The following is a 26,656-nucleotide window of genomic DNA, read 5'->3' on the forward strand; positions in this document are numbered from 1 at the left end:
TTTCCTTACATTTAAAATCAAAATCAGCTGGTAATATTTTAGCCAATGTTTCCCAAATAGTGATTCACATACCATGTACCGAGAACTGATTTTGAAATATACATTTTTTTCACTAAAACAAATGAAAGTCTCTTGAGAACAATGGTGGCTAGATGCCAAGCTGAGAACATTGTTATGGTGCACTGAGTAGAAGAGGACATCCCGAATCCATCATAACATAAATGAGTAGTAAAATAAATAGAAAGTACCTTCCTAAAAGATATTCATCAATTAAAAGCAGAGAAAAGAGACTCCCTTTCAACTGAGAAACCTCTCAGTCTCCAACTTAATCTCATGATGAAAATGAGCATGATCTTAAAATGAGAGCCAGTGAAATCATGACCTCCTCACAGCATACCAGGGAAATGCAAAGGTACATAAAGTGGCACAGACAAATCCAAACTAGAAACATTCTACAGTATAATTGTAGAATTACACAATCTTTTAAAAATGCCAACAGTGCCAATTAATCAATTCGGTAATAGTGACCCATGCCTATAATCCTATATAATCCTGCATTACTCATGGAGGCTGAGATCTAAAGGATCACAGTTTGAAATCAGCCTGAGATGAAAACAAATCTGAAAGTCTTCATTTCCAATTAGTGATCAAAAAGCCAGTCTTGGAATATGCATAGAATGAGCATTCACACTGAGCAAGCATGATGTCCTGTGTTCTAGCTCTAGTACCAACATAAATGAATGCTAAAGTCATAGTAAGGCAGTGAAACTGCTGTAGAATAGAGTTGATCAAGGGTACTTGAGAACAAAATGGGATGCTTTTCTTTTTTTAATGTGTATTGTTTGTTATAAAGGACATCACAGGGAAAATTGCTAAAACTTCACTTGAGGTCAAAAAAGGAATGATAGCAACCACAATTTTGTAATCTTTCTAGTCTTTATTGTGCCCTGGTAGAACAAATCCTATGTTTGTAGAAACTGGTCTGTTAAAATATTTGAGGATGATTGACATTATATTGACAATCCATTTTCAAGAGGGGTTTTGTTTCTATTTGCATGTGACTATACTTGTAAATTGCTGTAAGTCTGAGATTGTCTTCATATTAATAGAAAAGACAAAAGTAGTGGTAGATACTCCGAAGATGCCAGACCACCAGTTACCATGCACCTTTCTGAGGTGGAGGAGGTTTAGATTTAGTACAGGACCCTATGTACTCAGTACTCCCCAAACTGGTTACATTAGACAAGGACATTAAGAAGGTTTTCCCACTGTGGCTCAAGGGGTAGGGTGGTAACCTTGAGCTGAAGAGCTCAAGGACAGTTTCCAAGCCCAGAGTTCAAGCCCCAGGACCAAGAAAACACAAAACATAAATTTAAAAAAATGTTTCTTAGGGGAAGCACTTTGCACCTGTTTACCAAGACCTCATCAAAACCACCACATCTTCATTCTACGGCCAAAAGCCAATATCTCATTCCTCTAATGCTTTCCTTGCCAAACATGTATCTAGTTTCCTCCTGCCAGAAGCAAAGATTGTCATAAGCCTCTGGGGAATTCTCTGGATGGAGAATTGAGAAATGATTCAAATGGATCTGCTCAAAATTTTGCCCAGGGAGCATTCAGTATCCTGGTTTGCTGTGTACCATTCCTCAGGCTGGGTGCTCCCTGGAGATGAAATAATTTCCTGATGGCCTCTGATGGGTCCAAAGTGACAAGGAATCAGGAAGGAACAGGCACACTTGAACTAGGCGTTAGGAGAGTGTGGCTTTCATCCAGGTAATTCTAGTACTGGTGGACAGTTTTAAGGCTCTCACTGGTATAGTAGGAAAGCAAAACTTGGCTATAGTACAAAATTGAAAGTGTGCAATATAACAGCACAAACCAAATATAGAAATCCAATACCATTCAAAAAGCAGTCTCTCTCTAAAGACAAGACAAAACAAAGCCTTGTTTGTTGAAAAATTAGTACCTAATATTTTCAGCATTTACTGGCATAGTTTTAGTTTGGGGAAAACAAAAATCATTATAAAACATAGACCCTGTGAACTCAAGAGCTGAATTTGCAATACGTATGGATGAGTCATTCTTTTTTTGGGGGGTGGGGTGGACGAGTCATTCTTTACCCTCAGTTCTAGACCAAAATATACAAATGAGGAAGCAGAGATAGATCAAATCTCCTCTCTCTCTCTCCCTCTCCCTTTCCCTCTCCCTCTCCCTCTCCCTCTCCCTCTCCCTCTCCCTCTCCCTTTCTCTCTCTCTCTCTCCCTCCCTCCCTCCCTCCCTCCCTCTCTCTCTCTCTCTCTCTCTCTCTCTCATACACACACATCCTTTAAAATTATTATAAAGAAATCCACTGTATATGCTCTATTGAACTTATCTTTTCCTTTGTTTTCCTTTTAATAGCTCACTTATTGTCATCATTCGTGAGTCTCCTAGAACATTTTGGATGGGTTTGCAAAGAAAGTTTTTTTTTCCATTTGCAAAAGCAGAGGCTTACCCTAGATGTTCTTGAAGGTCTACTTGACTATTAAAGGCATGGCTCCAAGTTTTTGTAATAAAGATGCAAATATTTACTAAGCATGTAGAAAAGTGCACATAAAGAATTAGTTTTCATGAATGGGAGAATAAGAGAATTTGATACTGACAAGGGATTCAGACATTGAATATGGTTGACCTGGGTGAATGAAAACTCAATAAGCAATACCACAGATAAGGGGTAACTATTACTGTGTTTAATAAAAGTGTGCAGACTGAATGCCGAGAGAGACTGTGTCTAGGTGATAGGGGGCTATACTTAAATGCTTGGAGTTAGGATGCTGTGGCACATCTCTACTCTACAATCATCTACCACACCAGAGAGTTATTACTACATTACAGACTCTTTAGGAAAGGCATTTTGGAAAGGGCTTTAGAGAAGCCTGTCTATATTTTGAGAAATACTCACCTAGGGGCATAAGACCAAAAGCAGTAAGAGCAAGACCTATCCTCAGAAGAGAGCTCTTTGTTCCCAGAATCTTACAGAAGTAGCTTTCAGGAGCCAGCTGGGGCTGGATGATCAATGCCTGTGTAATCTCTGATCTGCTAGCTAATAACTAGATACCCACATTTCTCTTCATGCTCTAACTTAATTGGATGCCCTCTAAGAATCAGTGGAAACTGAGGGAGGCCTGAGGTGACCAATTGTGTATTAGAGATAGACTAGTTTCTCTGGCATCTTGACTTGAAGATAAGGAGAAGATAGCCTGGGAAAAACTCTGTTTTGGATTGAATGCAGGAATTAATGCAGTTTGTGGAGAAGGGGCTGGGCTGGGAGGTCAGAAAAGACCACAGAGGGAACCTGAAGAAAATGGGAGAGGAAAAACCTAGCAAGACAGGAGATTGTATGAAGGTGTTTTACTACCTTGTTCATATGAAAGGGGATCTCAAGTATTGTTATATGAAATGAATTCCTTTATGGTGACAGGAAGCTTTTTCTCTGACGCAGACTCAATATACATGGTTTGACTCACTGTCTCTGGTGGTCAGTGCATGTCCTGGATTGTTACTATCTAGGCTTTTGTTTAATCTCTATGTGTTGTCACCTAGAAAGACTTCTCCTTCAAATTTAACATGCAAGATAAACGAGTGTCAGGAGAAGCAAGCATTGAGAGTTCACATTTTTATGAAATGATTTATAGGTAATGTATTCATGGACATTATCACAACTAAGACACCTACACCAGTTTAGGCACATGAACTCAATAAATGACAGTGCCAGTAGCCACAGCTAGAACTGTCCTTGGTCAAAGAGGACCTGTGGTGACTCTGCCCAGGTGAGATCACCTATTCTCTTTATGGGAAATGCCATAGCACATTCTGCAAATTGAATCTAATTTCAGCATTGATTCTGCTACGAGATTATGTGGTCATGATTACAGGTTCATGCAAGGGATACCAACTATAAATGAGATGAAATAGTGAGTTCTTCTGATAATCTGTGACATAGGAGAGTTCAGAAACACCCCAAATCAAGAAGAATATATATTAACAATAAAGAAAGATGGTGGTATATATAGGCATTTATTAAATTCTTTTTTCACCATAAACATTTCCATTTCACTTAAACTCTTGGTATTTTGAGATCTACAGAATAAATAAGGCTTTTCTTCATGAGAAAGCCTCTTTTCCTCGTTCTTGCTCTTGTTCTTAAAAAAAAACTGGTCAATCACTAAGCTCTTTTGAGTGATGGCAAAGTCAAAATTATGACTGCCTGATTTTACCCTTCACTGCACTTGTCAAAAAAATTAAATTAAAGATCATGCTTATGAATATAATGCATGAACTGCTGCCTGGCATTCTGAAAGATAGAATGTCCCTTCTGTCCAGCCACTCACAAGACAGCATGTCACACGATACTTTAATATGCAGAGAAGAATAATAGGTCAGAGGGAAAATTCTGCCTCTGAGGAAATATGGGCTATATTCCACAAATGACTCATGAATTCAGAAAAAATATTCCAGTTAATAATTAATAATAATTCTAATACTAACATTATAGCCTTCACACTTTGTATGGTGCTTTGTATTTTCCAAAATGTGTCCACATATAATTACATCTAAGTAAGGAGAATCATTAATATTTACAGTGTTGTGATTTAGCATTGCAAGAGTATACCCTGCATGCTGGTCGGATAATGCTCTTTTGCAAAGGCCCTTGTAGAGTGAGAGCTGAAGTGCTGGTGCCTCCTGTAAAAGTACAGTGGAGAATTCCCATCCATAATCCAAACTCACTGAGGATATGGACATATATGTAGAGAGAAAATTGTCATAAAGTTGATTGAAAACTTAATGCCATAAAGTCTACTTTGAATTTTAAAGATTAAAAAAGGTGGTTTTGTTTATAAATGCATATCAATCAGTTATATATATATATATATACAATTATAAGTAAATGAAGGAAATTTAGAAACTGTACAAAATCTGACTTTCCCACTTCCCTAGAAATGTTGAAATTTCACCTACAGATTATTATTTTTTTTTGCCAGTCCTGGCTTGAGCTCAAGGCCGGAGCACTGTCCTTGAACTTTCTCAAGGCTAGAGCTCTACCACTTGAGCCTCAGCACCACTTCCGGCTTTTTTTCTATCTATGTGGTACCAAGGAATTGAACCTGGGTCTTTGTGCAAGCTAGTCAAGCACTCTACCACTAGGCCAAACACCCGGCCCTACAGATTATTTTTGAAGTTATATTATCTAAACAAAAGAATGGCCAGATATTTGGAAAGGAGCTAAGTAACTCTTGTCTAAAGGGAATGTTATAATGACAGACATTAGAAGTTAAGTTGAAGAACTAAATGTTGAGTTTAAGTAGAGTAGAATAGAAAGTTATCAAATGGAATGATAGACATTAAAAAAATAATCACAAGGCATCAGAAACACAAGACATGGAAAAACTAATGGAATATGAGTAGAACAAAAAACACAGGAAAATAAGAATCAGAAGTCATGTGAGGTGGGAAGCAGGAGAGAGGAGAGATGGGGCTAAGTGACAAAGTGATAAGCTGAGGGAAGCTATAAATAAAGAGCATCAGAAGCTTCTCTTAAGAAAAAAGCCTTGGAGAGACCACCAAGCTAGGGAAAGCTGATAGTTCTAAAATGAGAGTAAGATCTACAGACAAGGTACATTATCATGTACCCTACTGTCCGGAGATGTCACCATGATGCCATTGTCAGGATGTTCCTGGGAACAAGTCTCTAGTTATCACATTTTCATCTCAGACTTGTGACTCAGAGCTGGTTCTCAGATCACCTATTTGTAAAGCGGAGTGACTGATTCATTGAAAAACTAGAGGAAGATGTTCCTAAACAAAGCAATTGATTTTGGAAGTAAAAGAAGCGTTGGCTTGTTGCAAGGAGCAACTTGGGAGAATTCGTACCTTAAGACACAGAACTGAGTGAGAGAAAGAGTACGATGGGGGAGGGAGGGAAAGAGGGAGAGAGGGAGAGGGAGAAAGAAAAGAAAATATATATAGAGAGAGAGGGAGAGAGGAGAGAGAGAGAGAGAGAGAGAGAGAGAGAGAGAGAGAGAGAGAGAGAGAGAGAGAGAGAGAGAGAGAGAGAGAGAGAGAGAGAGAGAGGTTAGGGTTTACTTGCTTCCTAATGTTCAGTAGGAGTAATAGACTCAGGCCCTAGAAAGCAAGCTTAAAAAGGGTCATTCATTGGATAGGAATCATTCAGTCTCTTTAGGGGTATAAAGAATTGTTCTCTTGGTGCCAATTTATTTCTCAATGTGGCTTTCATAGATCTGAAATGACCTGAGTATGGCAAGACAGACCTACTCACTGATTTAACCATCAGCTATTGACCAAGCTCTGGCCTTCTTCCTGATTCTAAGTGTCATTCTCTAAGTTTCTCTAATCTTTCTAACATGTCAATGAATTAGGACAGTGGTAACTCTGTTATGATAGTAATGCATGTAATAGTCAACACTAATGAAATGCCAGACTTAAACACTTTTTTGGTCATTTATGTGGCTTGAACTCTGGGCTGGGACCCTGTCCCAGAGCTCTTCATCTCAAGGCTGGTGTTCTACCACATGAGCCACAGGGCCACTTCTGGTTTTCTGGTGGTTAATTGGGGTAAGAGTCTCATAGACTTTTGTGCCTGGCTTTGAACCATGATCCTCAGATCTTAGCCTCCTGAGCAGCTAGGATTACAGGTGTGAGCCATTGGCACCCAGCACTTAAACAAATTTTATAACAGGCTGTACCCTCCTCCATTTCTTCCTACATCTAATGAGTTCACTCCACTTTTCCTCTCATCTGCCTATAGAAAAAGTCTGGGCGAGCCATCTGCCATTGACTTGTGCCTGTTATCCTAACTTCTTAGGAAGGGAAGAGAGGGAATGTGGTGTTTTTAGGCCAGCCTGCATAGAGCTGTGAGACTTTCAGAAGCTGGATGTTCATTTCAGCTATGTGAAAAACACAAATAATCAATCACTCTCCAGGCTGACCAGAACATACAACAGAGATCCTCTTTGAGAAAAAAATAACAAAGCCACTAAAACATCAAAGGCATAGCTTAAGAGGTTGCATGCCTGTCTAGCAAATACATAGCCCTCAGTTCATCCCCCAGCATCGCCAAAATGGAAAAAAACAAACAAACATGTAAATCAGAGGCATATCCTGGTCTGATTTTCTCATAAAGAGTACCAGGGCAACTTTGCCCACATAGCCAAGGACAGCCACATGTGCTTATGAAGAAATTATGTATATCTGATTCTGACCAGGAGAAGGTAAAATCACTGCCATTATTCATTGCTAGGCTTCCTCGACTTACACAGAGATTGTGCGGTCATGGAGGTCTAGAATCAGGTCTCTTCTCAAGCCAGAGACAACTGCCATGAAATAGGTAAGCTAAATGGTCATGCTTTAGGTAATCCAGTACAGCATCCCCTCACAGGAAGATAGCACTCTAGGTGCTTATGGCTAGTGACTGAACTAGAGGAGGAGAATATAGCCCAGACATTCCTGCCCAAAGCAAGGTTGTCTCATGCTCACTGCTGGTGCTAGCCCTCTGTAGGTTTCCCCACACTACACAGCATAATTAAAGTTTTTCTGGCTAAACCTTCCTTCATTCTCTCCTTTCACTCTCTCTTGCTTCTCTCCTTCCAATCCTTCACAGACATCCCCTCCTATAAATAAGCACATCTACTTGTATGTAAACATCTTTTGCCTCAAGGCCCAAACTGGCGACATAGGTACCACCAGTATCTTCATTGCACTGAGCCAGAGATGGAATTTCATAGAAGAAAGGAGAAGATGTAAGTATATTTTAGATGTTGACTCGTATGCTCAGTGTTGAGATTTGCATGAAAAAAATAACCCATGTGTATTTTAGAAGAAAATCAGAATGACCTTGTATGTTATGCCAGGGAAGTAAAAGAGAAACAACAACACATATTTTTTGTTGTAAATCTGAGCCCATCTAGAAGCCATTCAGCATAAAAATGCAAAAAAAAAACCAAAACAAAACCAACCAAACAAACAAAAAACCATGGGCTTCTAGAAGATGGAAGAGACCTTACAAGACAGGATAACAGTTGTAGCATCCATTACTGAGGGATGAGTCTGAAAAGACTAAGAATGTGGGGCTGGGAGTTTGGCATAGTGGTAGAGTGCTTGCCTAGCATGCACGAATACCCGAGTTCAATTCCTCGGTACCACATACAGCTCCACTTCTGGCTTTTTTCTATGTATGTGGTACTGAAGAATCGAACCCGGATCTTCATGCATGCTAGGCAAGCACTCTATCACTAGGCCAAACTCCCGGCCCTAAGAATGTGTTTTTGAGAACAATTATGACAACACGATAATGGTAGTCAGGTATAGATCTGGGCCTGTGGCTTTATTGGCCTTGGACATTTAATTTATAAGCCTTATCTATACTTTTTTTCTTTGTAAAGGTGGCTAATAAATCATAGTGAGGAAATGGAGTTTTAACATGTTTTCTTCTTTAACAACAAAAAACAACCAAAAAATTCAGAATCTAATTTTCTATCTTCCCTTGCAAAGAACACATTCAGAAAATATAATGGAATTAACCTGTGAGCTTTGAACACTTAGGAATATATTCACATGAACATATACATACAATTTAAAAATTAAATAGATATTTTTATCTCTCATAACATAATCTAAAGGAGAAGAGAGAAGGGATTTACCTTCACTGGAGTCTTTGGAACTTTCTGGTTTCTTTGCTTTGCTCTTCTTGGGGGGTGGAGAGAGGCCTTTGTGCTCTAACTCCTCTGGAAGTAGAAAAATTTCATACATTTTAATTTAAATATTCACCCACGGAGTTCAAAGGTGTGTTAAAGTTTAAATATGTTTTCCTCTTAGTAAAGCTACCCACTCACTGTCAATTACAGATACATATGTCACCATGCTAGATTTAAATTTTGGCAAGGGACCTGTGTTTCTCCAATTTCCGTAGACTTATACTTAAGGTTTAAGCTAGAACAGGACTTGTAATGAATTAGTAATTCATACAAAAATTAAATTGGACACACAATTTTTTTGCTTAGAGATTTTCCATAAGAAAATTGCTTATTATTATGATTATTTTTTCCAGTAGAGTTTAATTGAACATTTCATGGATTGACATCTGTCATTGTGCATCTCATTTTACTCAGTCTCAAAGATGGGCTTACATGTTATTCTTTGAGAAGACAGGGTGGGGCTTGAAATTATCCTTTTATTAAACAACCTTCCTTAATAATTCAAATTAGAAGCAATTACTTGGATTCATAAGTTAACTATTGTGTTTTCATTTTTTCATTATTCTTCCAAGTCTATCTAATGAGTTTAGCAAGCAAAACAATGAAGACTATTTGTAGAAAGTTTCTCCAAATTCATCCCATTCTGATACAACATAGTTTAAATATAAAGTCTGATATTTATATTGAGCTCAAGGGTTATGTCTTCTGCTGCTTAAATGGAATCTCAATTTGGTTTGGGAATAGATACCTTCAGAACTATTCTTCATCCTTCAGTACCCCCTTACCATTCTGTGGCAAACTGGACTATCTGAAATGCGCTAAGAAACTTCTTGGTTCTTTGGTTTCCTAACAAATTCAACCACTGACAGCTAAGGGAATTAACTTGCTGGACCCCTAGTAGTCTTTATGGGTGGTTCCGGTACCTCCACGTATGATTTTAATTCTTGTCAGCTGTCTTCCACATGAATCTCTAATTTACTTGAGTACTATAGCCACCCTTCCCATTATGCCTTCAGGGCTGGGACTTAAGTCATTTTCTGACCTAATATCTTCCTTTTACTCAAGTCCTTACCTCAAGAATTTCAAATAGAACACTAGCCAGAACTTCTAAGTGGCTAGGATTACAGACATTATCCACCAGTACCTGGCTTAGGAAATACCTTTCAAATGTTTTATTTGTACCTGAAATTATCTTTCTTGCTTGCTATTTTTTTGTTCTCTTCCTCCTTGTCTTTTTCTTTCACCTCCTTTTATTCTTCTCTTCTTAATCTTTCTCCCCCCACCCCACAGTGGTCCTGGGATTTGAATTCAGGGCCTTAAATTTGCTAGACAAGTACACTACCACTTATGGAATATATCCATTGTGTTTCTTGATCATCTGTTACCTATTTCCCCAGTTCTTTGACTATAAGCTCCATGAGAAAGGGCACTCATTCTTTCTTTGTATCCTTGGTGCCTAGGAGTGTCATGAGAATTTTATTTAAAATTCCATTTTAGTCTTGCTCTATCCAGGACCTTTCTTGAAGGCTAAAATGTAATGGGGGCCCTTTCTAATTCATACTCTCTATTCAGCTGTTGTCTTGTGCCAAGATTCTAAAATTACACCATGGAGCTATGACAACTCAGTTTTCTTTTCTCCTTTATTAGGAAAGGAGCAGGAAAAAAACCCCACCACATTTGATAGATGTTCTATTAAACCTTGGCATTATAGACTAGAAAGGCTTGGGGCTGTGGACTACATTTCCTATGGTTGCAAAGCAGTCACATCTAATGTCATTACCATGGCCAGGGTGAGAAATTTTTGCCAAGGACTACATTAGCCACCTCCTCCAACTTCTGTCACCAGGTGTGAGATGTATGCTGACCCTTGTAATGGGTTCAACAGAAACAGAAATGAGGTACTTGGACCAGCTCACTGAGCACAAATACCAGGCTCAAAAAGATTCATAAAGTGGGCAAAGCCACATTTGCAATCTCACTTGGAGAAGATTCTAAGCCTTTTGTGCCCTTGAAATGTATTTATCGGTGATAGGGACACCAACAGGAGAATTTCCAGTGCTGAAAATTCAATACTAAACTAGCATTTAGTTTTAATGAATTACATATCTAGTTCTTGGCTTTCTACCTGAATGGAAATTCATGGTGAATGGGTGGGATTTTAAAATGTACATATTTGCTGCATTTATAGAGATTTTAACACCCTTTCAACCCTAATACTTCAGTTTTGAACAGTTGTGAGCATGCATGCCTATTAATTATGAAGTCTTCTCTGATGGGAGTTTTGTATTATTTTATGACACCCATGTGCCTGGTGTCCTGGAGTATTCAAATAAAAGTCACTGATACATATGGCCACTCTATCTAGGTTTCTCTATATGGCATGACAGGAATAGCTCTCCTGTTTGGACTAGGTTAATGAAGGGAGAGTGATTCTTACTTCCCATCAAAGAACCCATACATGTTAATATACTTTTATTATATACTACTATGTATATATTCCTATATAATGTAGCTTCTCTTTCTGCCAAAGGGTAGAACCTGGAGCTTTGCCATGAGCATGGCTTTTTGCACTGAGGAACACAACTGTGCCTTCAACACTGCTGTGTTGAGTGGCTACTGATGGTTGTTGATTTTATGCCATTGCTGGCTTAGTTTGGGGACAATTTCAACAATGCATGGCCCTGTACATAAAAAGACACAGGAAAATATTCACCAGGCCAGGATTCAAGAAGATGAAAAGCACTACCTTTCCTCACCCCTGGGACAGAGCTTCACTTTCAGGATGCTCTTTCTAACTCTCCTCTGAGATCCTTCTGCCTCTGTTTACTATGCAGGTCTAGAACAAGGAAGTTAAGAACTTTGCCCTGGAGTCAAATGAACTTGCATTTAAATTATATACCAACTATTTAAGAAGGAATACCTTGTAAGACTTGATAATTTGCCTCAGAGATCTGGGGGGGGGTTGTTTGTATAGAAAAGATTGGCACAAAACATGTTCAATTAAAGCCTGCTTTGCTGACTTAGAGATGTTTTAAGGCTCATTTGAGGCAGCACATATCAACTAATTTTACCATCACCCACTTGTAAAAGAACATTTTAGGGTGTTCACACCCCAGAAACCAGTAAACTCTTCACATCAGAGTTCACATTATCCAGAGAGTCAAAGTTCCTGGCATTCATTTATCTTAGGCATTCAAGTTATTGTTCACTCTCCTTTAACAACATTTTGCAGGTTGATTCATTCAAGTAATCCAGCACTAGTGCATCCTTAAAGTTACACTTTCAGAAAATTTCTCTAACTTTCCTATCTGCAAGAGAAGAGACGATGATGACAGAGATATAACAGCAGCTAGTGGTCTTGATAGGTTTGTTTAGAGTTATCCTGGAGACCAGCATGTTTCAGTGTGATATCTGAATGAAGCTGTATTCCCTCCCAATACCAACTGGAATGAGAGAGACAGGAGAGGAGATGAAAGAAGAGGGGAGGAGAAGGGAGGAGAAGGGAGGAAAGGAGAGGAGAAGGGAGAAGAGGGGAGGAGAGGAGGAGAGGAGAGGACAGGGGAGATGGAGAAGTAGAAGGAAAAGGAGAAGGAAGAGAAGAGGAGGGGAGGGGGAGGGGAGAGGGGGAGAGGGAAGGGGAGAGGAGAGAAGGAGGAGAGGGAAGGAGGAGGGGAGAGAAAGAGAAGGAAAAGGAGAAGGAAGAGGAGAGGAGAGGAGAAAAGGAAAGGTGGGAGGAATAATATTATTGCTTAATAATTATTGAATCTTTACTGTGGGAAAAGTGATGAGAAATATTCCAGGTAAGGTATTTCATTCAATATCCTAGGCAAAAGAATTGGTGAGAATTATTACCTTCAGAAATAGAAAGTGAGCTTTACAGAAAAAGATATTTGCTTAAAGCCAATAAATAGTGTAGCTAGTTGAATACAGGCCTATTGATTAATAAATTTTTTTGGCCAGTTTTGGGCCTTAAACTTGTCCTGGGGCTTTCTCAAGGCCAGAACTCTACCACTTGAGCCACAGCACCACTTCTGGCTTTTTTCTATGTATGTGGTACCTAAGAATCACACCCAGGTCTTTATGCATGCTAGGCAAGCGCTCTACCACATCATGAGTTCATTTTTAAGAACATATTCACTGGCTACATGCTTTTAAACCATTAGATTTCCTTTATCACTTTGGAACTTTCTTTAGGAGTTGGCCTATATTTTTCTCTCTGACAGTAGGAAAAAAAAAACGCATGTATGTTAAAAGATTCTGTCCAAAGATGGCTGCCACTACATGCTCTGCAGAAACATCCTCATCAAGAGATTATTCTTTCCTTTGGATCTGAGTGACTTATTCCATGGAAGTGATATTACAGGACTTTAAGCTTAGCTATTAAGAAGGATACAGATTCTGAGATTCATGAATTCTGATAGCTGGTCACCAGGAGTCTTAGGCCACTGAAAGAATTCAGGTGGTCGTGTTTCATAAAATTGTCCCAAGTAAAGCTTCAGCTAATGGCTGGAATCAGTCACCAGCCAGGCGGGCAAGTGAATGAACAAGTTTTTGTATGATTAGAATCCTGGCTGTTGAGATTCCCAGATAAGCTTCAGACTTCATGGGAGAGGGTGATCAATTTATTTCATTTGTGCAGTCTGTGCTCTTCATACAAAATATATGGGCATAATAAATGATTGTTTTAAGTAACAACTGTGGGAATGATTTATTATACAACATATATATAGCATAATTTTCCATATTTACCTTAGCAATTAGGAAGTTCAGTCTAACTTTATGCTGGAATATAATAAATTTATTTGCCTCATTAGAACTGCTTTTTTAATTTATTACATTGATCTTGTAGTTTAATTTTGTTAACCTTAATTTGTCTTTCTTCAAAAATATCTTGTATATAGTATATATTTATGTAGCATATATGAACATATAATATATACAGTTTTGCTGTACATAATACATGAAAAATAATTCCTGATAACCCCCAAGTAATAAACTCTTAAATTTAGTACCTGCATCTTCTTTCATGTCAACATCTTCTCCATCATTACCATCTATTAAAAACAGGAAAAGATAAAGTTCTATAAAAGCTGAGAACAAAGTAAGTAAATACACAAATCAAGCTGAGAACACCAAAAATTTTCAATTGAGCTGAATAACATAATTATATAAAAGAAGAAACAGCATATATTTCTGCTTTCCTGTATTATTCTGAGCTAGAAGGAAAATGGCCATGTCAGAGAACAGGTTAACACCAAAGGTTTGCATTTCCTTTGTTGAAAATAATTATGTATTTATAACAAGCTACATGCGCAGTAATTTACTTTACTTGTATGAGATATGCATAGTCACACCAGTAACTGCATTATTCAAGTTGTAAATTACAGACTTTAGAGGTTGTATTTTCTGCATGTGTTATACGTATGTACACTCATCTCAAGTATTGGAAAAATGTGGACATCATCAGTTGATTATATGGCAGACACATGAACATATCATATCTCTGTACCACGCCAGGAAATGAATTGCTTTGCTTTTAGGTCCATAAATCTAAACCTTTAACTATGAGCTTTCAAGGCCCCTCCTTGTCATATCATTCTTATTTGATTCCTCTTATCTCCATGAATAATCACTTGTAGATGGTCTAATGGATCAGAGAATCTGAAATTCCTATGCACTATAGATGTTACATTTGAGGTTTTAATCTGATGTTGCCAATCCTTTCCTTGAATGTTTTTTATATTTGGCACTGTGATATGATAAGATTCCTAAATTTCAGTTGTTGAAACCTTGACCCTTTAAGGAATGTCATTAGGAGGTGAGTACTTTTGGGTGGTGGTTAGATCATAAAGGTAGACCCCTTCTGGCTTCTGAGATTAGTGTCCTTCAGAAAATTGAGGAGCAAGGCCTTTTCCTTGTTCTTTGTGAAGAAATGGGGTGAACAGAGATCACTGTAGAGACCTGAACTCTTGGCAGACTATAAGTACTGCAGCTTTTACTTGGAATTTCCAGCCTCCTGACAGGGAGAAATAGACTTTTTTGGATAAATCTCCTTGTGTATGGTGTTTTGTTACAGTGGCCCAAATGCACAAAAAATACCATTCAGTCAAGTCCTGGCCCGATTTGTTCCTCTCTATCCATATTATTGTGGATTTTGTTTTGTTTTGTTTTTGTTTGAACTTGGGGCTTTTCACTTGCTAGGCAATTGCTCTATCAGTTGAGTCACACCTTCAGTTCTTACAATGGAATTCTCTCTATCTCTCTCTTTTGAAGAAGTATAATGTGCCTGAATATGAGAAGATTACTAGTTCTCACCTAAAAAAAATTTTAATCATTAAGAACATTATGAAACGATAATGACTGAGGGGATTGTGCTTTTGGCAATCCAGTTCTTACTTATTATCAGCCTGCTTTCCAACCTCTAGCTACTTTTCCTAAGAGCTTCCTCTAATTGCTAGACATAACGGAAGCATATACTAGGGTTTTAATAGCCTCCAACAAGCAGCCTTCCAGAAATGGCTGACAGCATCTACAAGCCAGTATTCCAACTCCCTTGTTTTTAAATTCATTGAAACACAACAGGAGTGGCTCCTCATTATCCATAAAAGCCTCCCCACCTCTTTTGGGCCTCAGATATCCCGAGATAACTGGTTTAATACTTAGCCTATTGTCTTCATATCATCTCCTCTTTCTCACTATACTCCTCTACTCACGTGTCCCAGACTTTCAACTCAAATAAACTAGTTCCACTTGAATCCTTGTTTCAAGACTTCCTTTTTTGTAGGCCTCAGAACAAGACAGAGATTATCGTACTCAAGCAAAAAGAAAGACATCTGCGAAAATGCATGGATTTGAACAGACAAGTAGTTCTCAACAGAAAATAAAAGCTAATTTTATGGCTAACAAGAGTAGCTATGTGAAATGCTTCATTTCCAGTGAACTTATCCAGCAGAAGGCCTTCCATTCCATGTGTGATGTTGAGTTTTAGTAATCAATGTGAATGGGCTGCAAAATGGCCCAACATTTTTCTGTGTGTGTCTGTGAAGGTTGTTTCTGGAAGAGATTAACATGAGAACAGGAAGACAAGTAAATAGATTGCTTTTCCCATGGTGACAAAGTATCAGATACCCAGGAGGAAGTCTGGATAAAACAGAAAGGGGAATCCTGTCTAGATGCTCTCATGCTCACACATATTTCGTTTCTAACTTAATTCAGATTTAAACGTTGGTTCTTGCTGAGTCTGAAGCTTGCAAATATTAAGAATGGAACTGTATTATTGTTTTTATTAGTCTTAGATTAGACCTGAACCATGAGCTCATTTCCAGATCTCTACCTTACCTGAAAATTGTAGGACTTGTCAGCCTCTGTCGTTTACTGACCCATTCTTTATCATAAATGCTCCTCCTCCATGTATATGTGTGTGCATGTTTAAGAGGAACACTCAGATGCCCTTGCTTTTTTAATCTGTCAGACAATCAAAGGCATTTGCTTTGGGTACTGTTCTGCTACTTCTGATTTGGCCAACTGTGCACATGATAGAAGCCAAATACTTAGTTATGAGACTGAGAGACAAAGTCAGATAATATTGGGAAGTAAAGGGACAGGCTTTGAATTTCATTTTGTATGCACTGAGTTAACAATGCCTGAGCAACTCCCAGTTGGAGAAAAAAAGGAATGGACCAGACACAGACCAGTAGAAGGAAAAATGGATGACAGAGAAATCTCAGGATAAAGGATGTTCATTCAAGGAAAGGCTTCAAACAGTCTTATGAACTCATGTAATCAAGTACATGCTGACTGCTTTAGTAACTAAGGTCAGCCCAAGAAAGAGTATAATAACCTCACCAAGGTCAGTAGCGATGGAAGGGTAGGGATAGTTGTGTGAACAGCCAGTGATGGAGACAGAAGGGTGTGGTGTGTGTGTGTGTGTGTGTGTGTGTGTGTGTGTGTGTGTGTGTGTGTGTGTGTGTGTGAATTCTAGGGCTTGAACTCAGAGCCTGAGTGCTGTCCTTGACCTTCTTTTGCTCAAGACTAGCACTTTTCCACTGGAGACACAACTATACTTCTAGCTTTCTGGTAGTAAATTGGAGATCAGTGTGTCCCTGACTTTTCTACCTGGATCCAGCTGAGATCCTCAGATCTCAGGTTTCTGACTAGTTAGAATCAAAGGCATGAGCTATGAACCAGAAACTATTTAAAGGCATGGCTAAGAGTAGAAGTCAGGTTCCCGTATCAACATAAGTTAGAGGATTTTCAATATCTTGTTTATTTTTATCTTCACTGTTGCTTCTGTGCCTTACTAGCAATTATTTCATTCATATACTATTCTGCCAAACAAATATCTTTCCCCTCCATTTGCTTCAATGTTTCCAACCAAAGAACAGAAATCAGTCTACGCAGAATGCTGGAATGAGCTTTCAAAAGCACCCTGCCAGGTTTTCTGTCAAGATGCCTACACTAGGCTCCCGTCACCAAATAGCATTTAGTAGTGTCTGTTTTGCCAGAACTTCCTAATGAGATAAAACTCTACTTAGTCAAAGCTCGTGTTCCCAGGTCCTTATTTGTTCTGCTGTTTATCAGCATTTGCTACACTCACTGCACACTCACCCCTTTGAAGGGACAGATTGCTTTCTGTGTCTGCCTGGTGCTTGTTCCTGTATTCAGGTTGCTTGGATACAGCAACACTTCACTGGATTTTCATTGAAGGCAAAATGTGTTTGCAGCTTTTGAGGCCCATCAAGTGGAAATGGTTAGCACCCATTTCCTAAGAAGGCAGTAAACTCATTTATGTCACTTTACAGAGAGCATGTCTTGTAGAATTCTAAACATCAATGTGAGCTGCACATTAAATGTGTGCAAATGCACCGTGTCTCCGTGCGTATTCATAATTAAGGAAAATTCTGAGTTCGTTTACCCTGCAATTTTTCTATACACTGGATATACCTTTGGGGGAAAATAATGTAATTCACATCTGATAGTTTTCTTCTTGTTTCTTTTGCTTACTCAAAACTACAAGCATACAGTTTTCTATCAATGCTATAACAAATTTCTATTTAGTGGCTTAAAACTACATTAAAGATAAACTTGTTATCTTATAGATCTATCTATTGGCCAAAAAAACTCGGAATGATTCAAAATTAGATTAAAATAAGCTTCTAAACAAGGCTCTACTTGTTGTTTTGGAAGCTCCAAGGAGATTCTTCTTTTATTGTTTCTCCAACTTTCAAGGGATCCTTCACATTCCTTAGCTCATAACTATCTTCCTCCATCTTCAAAATTCAGCATTTTTGGAATACTCTTTAGTCTCCTCTGTCTTCTTCCAATTTTACCTTACCTATAATTACACTGGTCCTATAAAATCTATGATAATACTTCTGTCATGAAGCATGAACTAGTTGCAACCTTAATTCCATTGGCAATGTTATTTTGTCTTTCAGTGTAACCTAGCATATTCAAGGTTCTGGTGTTTAGGAAGTAAATTTGTTGTGAGACATTTATTCTTTTTAAAATTTTCTATTATGTTTGTACTTTACCTCACTATTTTAGTTATAAAACAGAGTGTCACAAACGCAAATGATAAACCTCAAAACTATTTCCAACAAATGTTGCAAGGGATTAAGGATGTTAATAAACAATGACATCTTACCAGTCAACTAGTAAAAATACATATCACATGTGATAGGCAGTTTCATAAAAGACATTTAGACTTCAAGGAACTGAAAAGGATATACATGATAAAGGGAATATACATTGTTGCTCACTAATGATCACTAAGAATCATATTCCTTGTATAAAAGCAGTAAGAAAAATGAAAATGAGATCAATTTAGAAGAGCTGAAAAAAAGTAGATTCTCAGATGTTGCTCATGGATATGGAAATTCAGGTAGCTTAATGGTAGGAATGATATTCAAGTTTTCATTTCTGTAAATGGAAATGGTTATAGTTTTTCCGAGCACAGTGATACACAAATAGTAAGCTATTTGACAAAAGTATCTTGGTTTTATGTGTGTATATATATATGCATATTTATTAATTTTTTGGTGTTGGGACTGAAGTTTGAACTCCAGACTTTATTCAATCAGCTTTTTCTGCTTGAGGCTAGGTATTCTACTGTTTGAGCGAGAGCTCCACTTTTAGCTTTTTGGTGGTTGACTGAAGATAAAAATCTTAGAGACTCTTCTGCTAGGACTCGTTTTGAACAGTGGTCCTAAGATCTCAGCCTCATGAGTAGCCATCAGTGCCTGGTTGATTGTCTATATATTTTGGGGAAATAAATTCCACTTTCCAAGAAAGTATTTTTTAAAGGGTAACGATGCCAATATCAACAAAGATGGTTTTCTGTATTGCAACTTAGAACAATTATAGAGTAATTTATGAAATCAATTTTAAAGTTCCATGGTGTGACTTTGGGTAAACATTAGACTAACAAAAGTTATATGTTATGGAAGGATGTCTAACATAAACAAAAAATCTTCATAAAAGTTATATGTAAGAATTTCTGGTTGCTTGCTCTTTCAGTTTCTACAGAAAAAAGGATAAATAACAAATATAATTTGTTTCTGAGTTGTAGGAAAGGATATAGCTTATGTTTTCCTTTCTTGGTTTATTATTTTTTACTTTAATGATAAGCTATGCTTTTAAAAATAATCATCACAGTTGAGCTACTTGTAAAATGTAAATAAGAATAAATATGGATATTTTAAGTTATGTGAATCTTGGCTGAGAAATCGGTACAAATATCCACTTACATTGGTATTCATTATATTTAGACAGGACTGTAAAGTATGTTAGCACAAGATAAGAATGAAGTATAGAAATGTTAAGAGTATGCACAAAGCTACAAATTCTGTAGTTCTGACAGGATTAGAGCTATTTCTTACATGACAAACTTAGCATGCCATGGATATTTTTGACTATCAAAGTCTTAATTAGGCATTGATTACTTTTCCCAGAATTTTACCACCTCTCATCAACATTGCCTTCAAGGGCTATTTTTCAAGCCTTAGATTGACATGGTAAGAAGAAAGAAAATTTTACTGACTCAAGACACTCAGGTTTCATTATTGCTCTTGGAAAACTGATACCTAACAAGGAGAGGAGTAAAGAAAGGGAAGGGGTAGATGAATGTGCCATGTGACAGGAGACACATCAGTTTTCTAGTAGTTTTTTTGTATTATTGCAAGAAGTTTACACCTAGATTCTGTAGTTGGCAAGTTGCTTCAATTAATTCTCCATATTTTCAGGTTGTCTGTGGAAAGAATCCTTGTACAGAGGAAAGGCCTTGAGGTTAGACCTGCCCAGCTTTATGACTGTGGCTAATCTACTTAGCAACTACTAGCTCTATCATCACTACCATTCCTATGAAGGCAAATGAACCTCTGGCATCAGATGACTGAAGTCTAGTGTCTAAGAAAACAGAATAAATCGGTTCTTTCCAGATGCTTTTCCACTGATTATCAGGTTGCATACCGATAAGTCCTCTTGAGCTCACAGCTGTAATTCTAGCTACTCAGGAGGTTGAAATCTGAGGATTGTAGTTCAAAGCCAACTTGGGCAGGAAAGTCCATGAGATTCTCACCTTTAATTAAGCATCAGAAAATCAGAAGTGGTAGAGTGCCAGCCTTGAGCAAATAAGTGTAGGGACAATGCCTAGGCCCTGACTTCACGCCCAATGACTACCACCACCACCAAAACCAAAATCCAGGCAACAAATCTAATCTATTGAACAGCAGAGTGAAACAATCTACTGTATAGCACTTGTGACCCTTATCATTATGTTCCAATTGGGAGCTGTGGGCTGCTGTATACTCCATCAATAAGCATGGAAAGAATCAAAATTCAAAAATTAAAGTCTATTGAAGTGATACGTATTACCTTCACACAGTTATAATATTAAAAAAAATTTCTAAGTTGAGCCATTATAAGATGGAGACTGTCACCAGGTGCGGGTGGCTAATGTCTAAATTTATTAGGAGGCTGAGATCTGAGGATCATGGTTAAAAGCCAGCCCAGACAAGAAAGTCCATGAGACTTTTATCTCCCATTGACCAACAGAAAAATGGAAGTGTATGGCAGCTCAACGTGGTAGAGTGCTAGTTTTGAACTGATGAGTTCAGGGACAGTGCCCAAGGTCAGAGTTCAAGTTCCATGACTGGCAAAAAAAAGATGGAGGCTGTCTGCATAGGATCGACCATGTTTCTCTTTAACTCAAAACTACCTTTTTTCATCTTGATCACTTGTTAAAAGGAAGATTGTCAGAATTTCTCAGAGATTCACAAGTCTGGAACATGGATCCTTCTTTCTTCCACAGTTTCTCTGCACAGAATGCCTTCTTCCTGTTGCCTACACATCACTTGGCATCTGTTCTCCACTCCCACTCATCCTTTATAGATCACTGTAAGTGCTGCATTTGTGTGCAACTTGCTCCATCATGAAATTGCCTCTCAATTCCTGGATATTGACAATGTGTCAATGTGGTATTTGACTACTTGATAATATTATGTTTCAAACATCTGGCCTAAAACTTGCCTCCAATGGCAGTGTGTGTGTGTGTGTGTGTGTGTGTGTGTGTGTGTGTGTGCATGATTGCATATGTGTACCATAACTAGGGCTGGAACTCAGGGCCCTGCTCTCTTGCTCAGCCTTTTTGCTATGGTTGACTCCTTATCACTTGATCTAAGCCTCCATATCTGCATTTTTACAGGTTAGCTAGAAGATAAGGGTCTTATAGATTTATCTCTCTGGGTTGGCTCTGAATCATGAGACTCAGAATAGGTAAGCCATGGCTTAAGAACTGTACCTTAAAGGCAAAGGTTTCAAATATGGCTAGACCCAGAAGTTTGGGCAGGGTATCAATAGGAGGAACATTATTACATATGTTTATATGAGATAGTTTCCTGTGCCAATCTAAAGTCAAAGACTGTCTCAGTGTTCTGAGTGGTAGAAGGCTGAATGCAGTAGGTAAAGCTTTGTAGCCACCACAGGATTTACATTTATAACTTGGTAATTCTCTTCTCTGGAGAGTTGTCCTGTGCTTAGTAGAATTCTTAGTAACATCTATGGCCTCTGAACACTAGTAGCTTTTCTCCACTCACAATTATCTCTACAAGGGCAAAATAATCACAGATGGGAAGGCCTAGTAAAGAAATGGAGGCCTAAAGAGGAGAACTGGAACTCTCGATCTTCAAACAGCAGAACTCTTTATTTCTTTGTTTTGTGTTTTGGTGCTGATACCAGGAACTCAGGACCTTTTATTATCACTTGGCTTTTCTATGCTGGTCCTCTTCCACTTTAGCCACACCTCCACTTCTGGCTTTTTGCTCATTATTTGGATAGATTTTCTTGCCCAATTTGGTCCGAACTGTAAAGCTCACATCTCAACTTCTTGAGAAAGGAAGGAATCTCCAGGGTAAGTCATTGGTACCTGGCTAGTATTGTTTGATCAATTCTTATGGTTATTAGGAGAAAAATTAATATAAAACTATTAGGAGTAAAGTTAATATGCATTCATCAGGAGAAAAACATAATATATAAGGTATCTATTAGGATTTAGACTTAACTAAATATTGTTTGACATTCAGATTAAAAATCTTTTTTCCCTTTCTGTATTCAATGAAAACTATGCACGATAAGGTCTACAAACTATAAAATAGAAACCTTCTATATAAAGAACAAATTGTTCTTTGAGTTAAATCACAGAAATAGTATTTACTTTAGGCAATATAATAGTCTATTGTAACTATAAATTATCTGCAACTGAAGTGTATGGTAATTCCATACACTCTGCTTTCAAGTAATACATCTGGAAGCAAAAAATCAAATGTTCTTTATCCCACAGCAAGATGTAAAACAGTTGGAAACCCAGAAATCACTGCTCTTTTCTTTCTTTGTGGTTTTTATTGTATGATGAGCACAGAAATGGGCTATGGGTGTTTTATTCAACATTCAAGCTTAGAACTCTGAATCTACTACTACTTTATTACATGACTGCTTTGGAGGAGATAGAATGTTGAAAATGTAATTAAGAGATGATTAGAGTGGGTCCTTATCCGATATTACTGATACATTTACGAAAAGGAAGCAAGTCCCCAGGCAGCATATAGGAAAGTTCACGTGAACGTGTAGGAAGAGAAAGATGGCCATTTATAATTCTAGAAGTGGAGCTTATGCATAGCCCCTGAAAAGAGCAATGCAAACATGATGATGTGAGATTTTAGAGCCTAGAATTGTCAGAGAATATATATTTCTGTGGCTGAAGCCATTGCCACATGATATTTTGTTTTAGCAGCCCTACAAAAGCTGATATAGACAATATTTACTTACTTTACTTTTTTTTTCTTTTGGTTGTGAGGCTTAAACTCTGGACCTGGGCAGTGTCCCTGAGCTCTCCAGCTCAAGGCTAGTATGGCACCATTTTAGTCACAGCACCACTTCTCTGTACTTACTTTATGGTAATACAATAAAGTTCTTTTGCTTGCTATCAATTATGTACTCACCTGCCATGGTTTCAAGAACATTTGTACAGATTCTAATTTTAAGATGCCTGATAAAACACCAATCTGACTAATGAAAAAGTTCTCTTGATGACATTTACAGGTATTAGATGAAAGAAGCATGGTAGCCCCCAAAATGATGGCCAATAGATGAAATTAAGGATCAGATTTTTTCTGTACTTGGCATATACCCTAAAATTTGACCTCAGTCTACTTCCATGATGTTCTTTGAAAATTAATCCATTATCATTTTGTTCAGTGAGAGATATCACACTCAATTTAAAAATTAAGTCCTGTTACTTCCTAGGTAGAGGCCACATTTTTGTCTTTAGGTATGTTTCATTTTTCTATATCTAAAAAGTAAGGTGCCATACAATTCTGCTTAGGTACTCAGTTGTAAGACTGACTAAAATGTGTGTGCTTAATAATCTTTGGCCTACTTAAAACCTTCGTTATCCCAGTGATTCCAAACCCAACATATACTGCAGATAATGTCAGGATCAAATTTAATGGCCAATACCTAGTTGTGTAAGTTCTTTGATGGTGATTTTGTTCTTTAACCAATTCACAAATCCAGCGAGAAAGCCCTAAGAATCCTAACAAAAGCAGTGTCTCACAGGCTCTCTTTCTCACCCAAGCTCTACTGGCCTAGCTTCCTCCCTGCTGCCCGCAAACCTCCACTGACCTCAAGAGAGCACTCCAAACTTTCTGGACCTCATTTCATCACAGAATATGAGCTGGCACACACTTGAGAACCTTTTGTCCCTCATCAGGGCTTTCTTTATAAGAGAGAAAGATTATCTTAGCTTAGGCCTGCTGTCAAGACAGATCTTGTTAAGACCACTTTAGAAAGAAATTGTACGGACAGAAATCACAGTACATGGTCAATAAAAAGACTATATTCTATATTTTTCTTCTTCTTTTTTTTGTGGGTCATGGGGCTTGAACTTGGCCTGGGTGCTATCCCTGAGCTCTTCAGCTCAAGGTTATCCTTCAGCCAAACCCCATTTCCTGTTTTCTAGAGGTTAATTGGAGGTAAGAGTCTCAGGCTCTTTTGTGGCCAGGCTGGCTTTGAACCTTGATCCTCAGATCTCAGCCTCCTGAGTAGCTAGGATTACAGGCATGAGCCACCACACCTGGCTAAAATGGCTATATTCTTAGAGTTATAAAGATTAACTGCCAAGTTTTGGTGTGATTCATACACAATGGAATTCTATGCTGCCACCAGTAAAAGCGACATCGCAGCATCTGTAAGGAAATGGAAAGACTTGGAAAAAATCATATCAAGTGAAGTAAGCCAGACTCAAAGGAACATAGGCTCAAAGGTTTCCCTCATTTGTAATAGGTAGTACAAACCTTGGACTCTCCTAGCAGAGGTTTACAATAGGGCAAAACTTAAATATGTAAGGCCATATAGGATGAGGCCCTCCAGGATATGGAAATAGAGGTATATAATGTGTGATTCTTTTTCTTAACGTACTATGTTATTTCTTACCTCTTTTGTTGTCCCTTGGTTATTCTCATATTGTTATAGTATCTTACCTTGTTATCTGATATATTGTATATATGTTTATTTGAAATAGGATAGGGAAGGGGAAAGCAAGATGAGGAAAGGGGCTGGGGGGAGGGAAATGGGGACAAAAACATGAGAGAGTATAGCAATGTTTGTGAAGTAATGCACCTTCTATCTGGCGAATATAATGTAACCCTTCCATTAATTACAATAAAAAAGTACAAAAAAGATTAACTGTATTCACAAACTTTTGCTAAATGGTAATGCCTTTAAAAAAAATGAATGATATGTTTGGCTGATTGAAAGTAATCCATAAATGAGCTTTTCCATGGCTAACATTAAATAGTAGTTATGTACATTCACTCATTTTATGTGAACTCTTCTACTTGAGCTTTTGTTTTATCTCAAACTTCTGATTGTACAAATATAAGGTCAACATGCTCCCAAACAAAGAAGTTCGGTTTCTTGTAAAATGATATTTTTGAACTATCATTTTTGCATGGGAGTGGGTTATAACACACTAAATTCAGTCACACAAGCCAAGAAAAATTATATTCAATCCAAGATGGTACAGTTATAAATTAACCATAAATTCAAATTAAAGACAGATAATGTATATCATCTATGTTTGTTCACATATTCCATTAGATATCATCTTTATTTCATATTGCAAATTTAAGACTTACAAATTGCTGACCTTTAACATTGCAGAAATACTACACAATCATTGAAGATCTTGACATTGATTTTAAAATATATTTACTGTTATAAATATGTACTGGAAATAATTTCATGGACATGGTGTGCTTTGAAGCATTGATGTGAAATTGAAGATGATTTTATTACTGCTTTACTTATTCAAGTACTGAGAAGACTTGTGGGTTCATTTAAAATAGCAATTTTTAAACAATTTATTTGCATAGTTATTAATATATTCTAGAACCCTACAATGTCTAATGTTGGCTGTGTGTCATTGGAAATACCCGCTAGTAGGCAGATTTGTTTTAATACCAATTTTTTAATAATGTTAAAGTGAAAATAATTCCTGTTTTAGAAGACATAAAGATGAATATGATGTCATTATCTTCAAACATCTCAAGGAATTGAAAATTTATAAACCCTTGTAAATTATGCTCTGATATTGACAAGTCAGGAGAATATTTGCATCATATACTTTTTTTAAAAAAAGTTATACTTTTTCATAATGAACAATTCTTTTTGAGAATACTGAGTGATATGAACTCCATTTACTAATCATCTCACTGGGAATCCAGAGGGGGAAAAATGTAACAAAGAGATCAAAAAATTAAAATTTCGGGTATACATTTTTGGTGGTACGCGGTACAGTGATATAGTACTTACTGTATTATGTGAAGTCCAAAGTGTGTGTGTGTGTGTGTGTGTGTGTGTGTGTGTGTGTGTGTGTGTAGCAGGTAGTGTTTGCATTCAAATCAGCCGACAAGATCTTTGGCAGGAATGTGTTATATATGCATCAGGAAAAATAATAAATAAAAATAAGTTACTTTGCAGCAAGTTATAAATAAAAGCTATCAGATTATTGAATGTCTGAAATTCAATATCTCAATATCTGCTTATTAAATAGCTATTGTGTGCTTTATGCTACAAAATACTGTACTGCTAAAAATGGGAAGCAAGGCAAAAAAAGGAGGCAGTATGAGGAAGGAGAGAAGGAAGAGGAGCTTAAATATCACAAACACTATACCATTCTTCAACAGTAGGGATCTTACAAAAATTCACATTTCAGTGAAGATAAATGTTTTAGTTAAAAACTCAAATCAAGGCCCGGGAGTTTGGCCTAGTGGTAGAGTGCTTGCCTAGCATGCACGAAGACCTGGGTTCCATTCTTCGGTACCACATACATAGAAAAAAGTCAGAAGCGG

General features: G+C 37.6%; 1 protein-coding gene across 1 annotated transcript in view; it reads right to left on the reverse strand.

The window, feature by feature from the left end:
- The window catches only part of Macrod2 (mono-ADP ribosylhydrolase 2), a 1,707,616-nt gene that overhangs the window by 131,589 nt on the left and 1,549,371 nt on the right, over nucleotides 1-26,656 (reverse strand). The window contains exons 10-11 of the mRNA XM_090352924.1: nucleotides 13,763-13,804; nucleotides 8,697-8,780 (exon numbers count right to left, since the gene is read on the reverse strand). Coding sequence (XP_090209050.1) covers nucleotides 8,697-8,780; nucleotides 13,763-13,804 — 126 coding nt within the window. The remainder of the gene's footprint in view (nucleotides 1-8,696; nucleotides 8,781-13,762; nucleotides 13,805-26,656) is intronic.

The sequence above is a fragment of the Megascapheus bottae genome, chromosome 18 (assembly GCF_031878675.1).
Source record: "Megascapheus bottae isolate mThoBot1 chromosome 18, mThoBot2.hap1, whole genome shotgun sequence".
Lineage (NCBI taxonomy): Eukaryota > Metazoa > Chordata > Mammalia > Rodentia > Geomyidae > Megascapheus > Megascapheus bottae.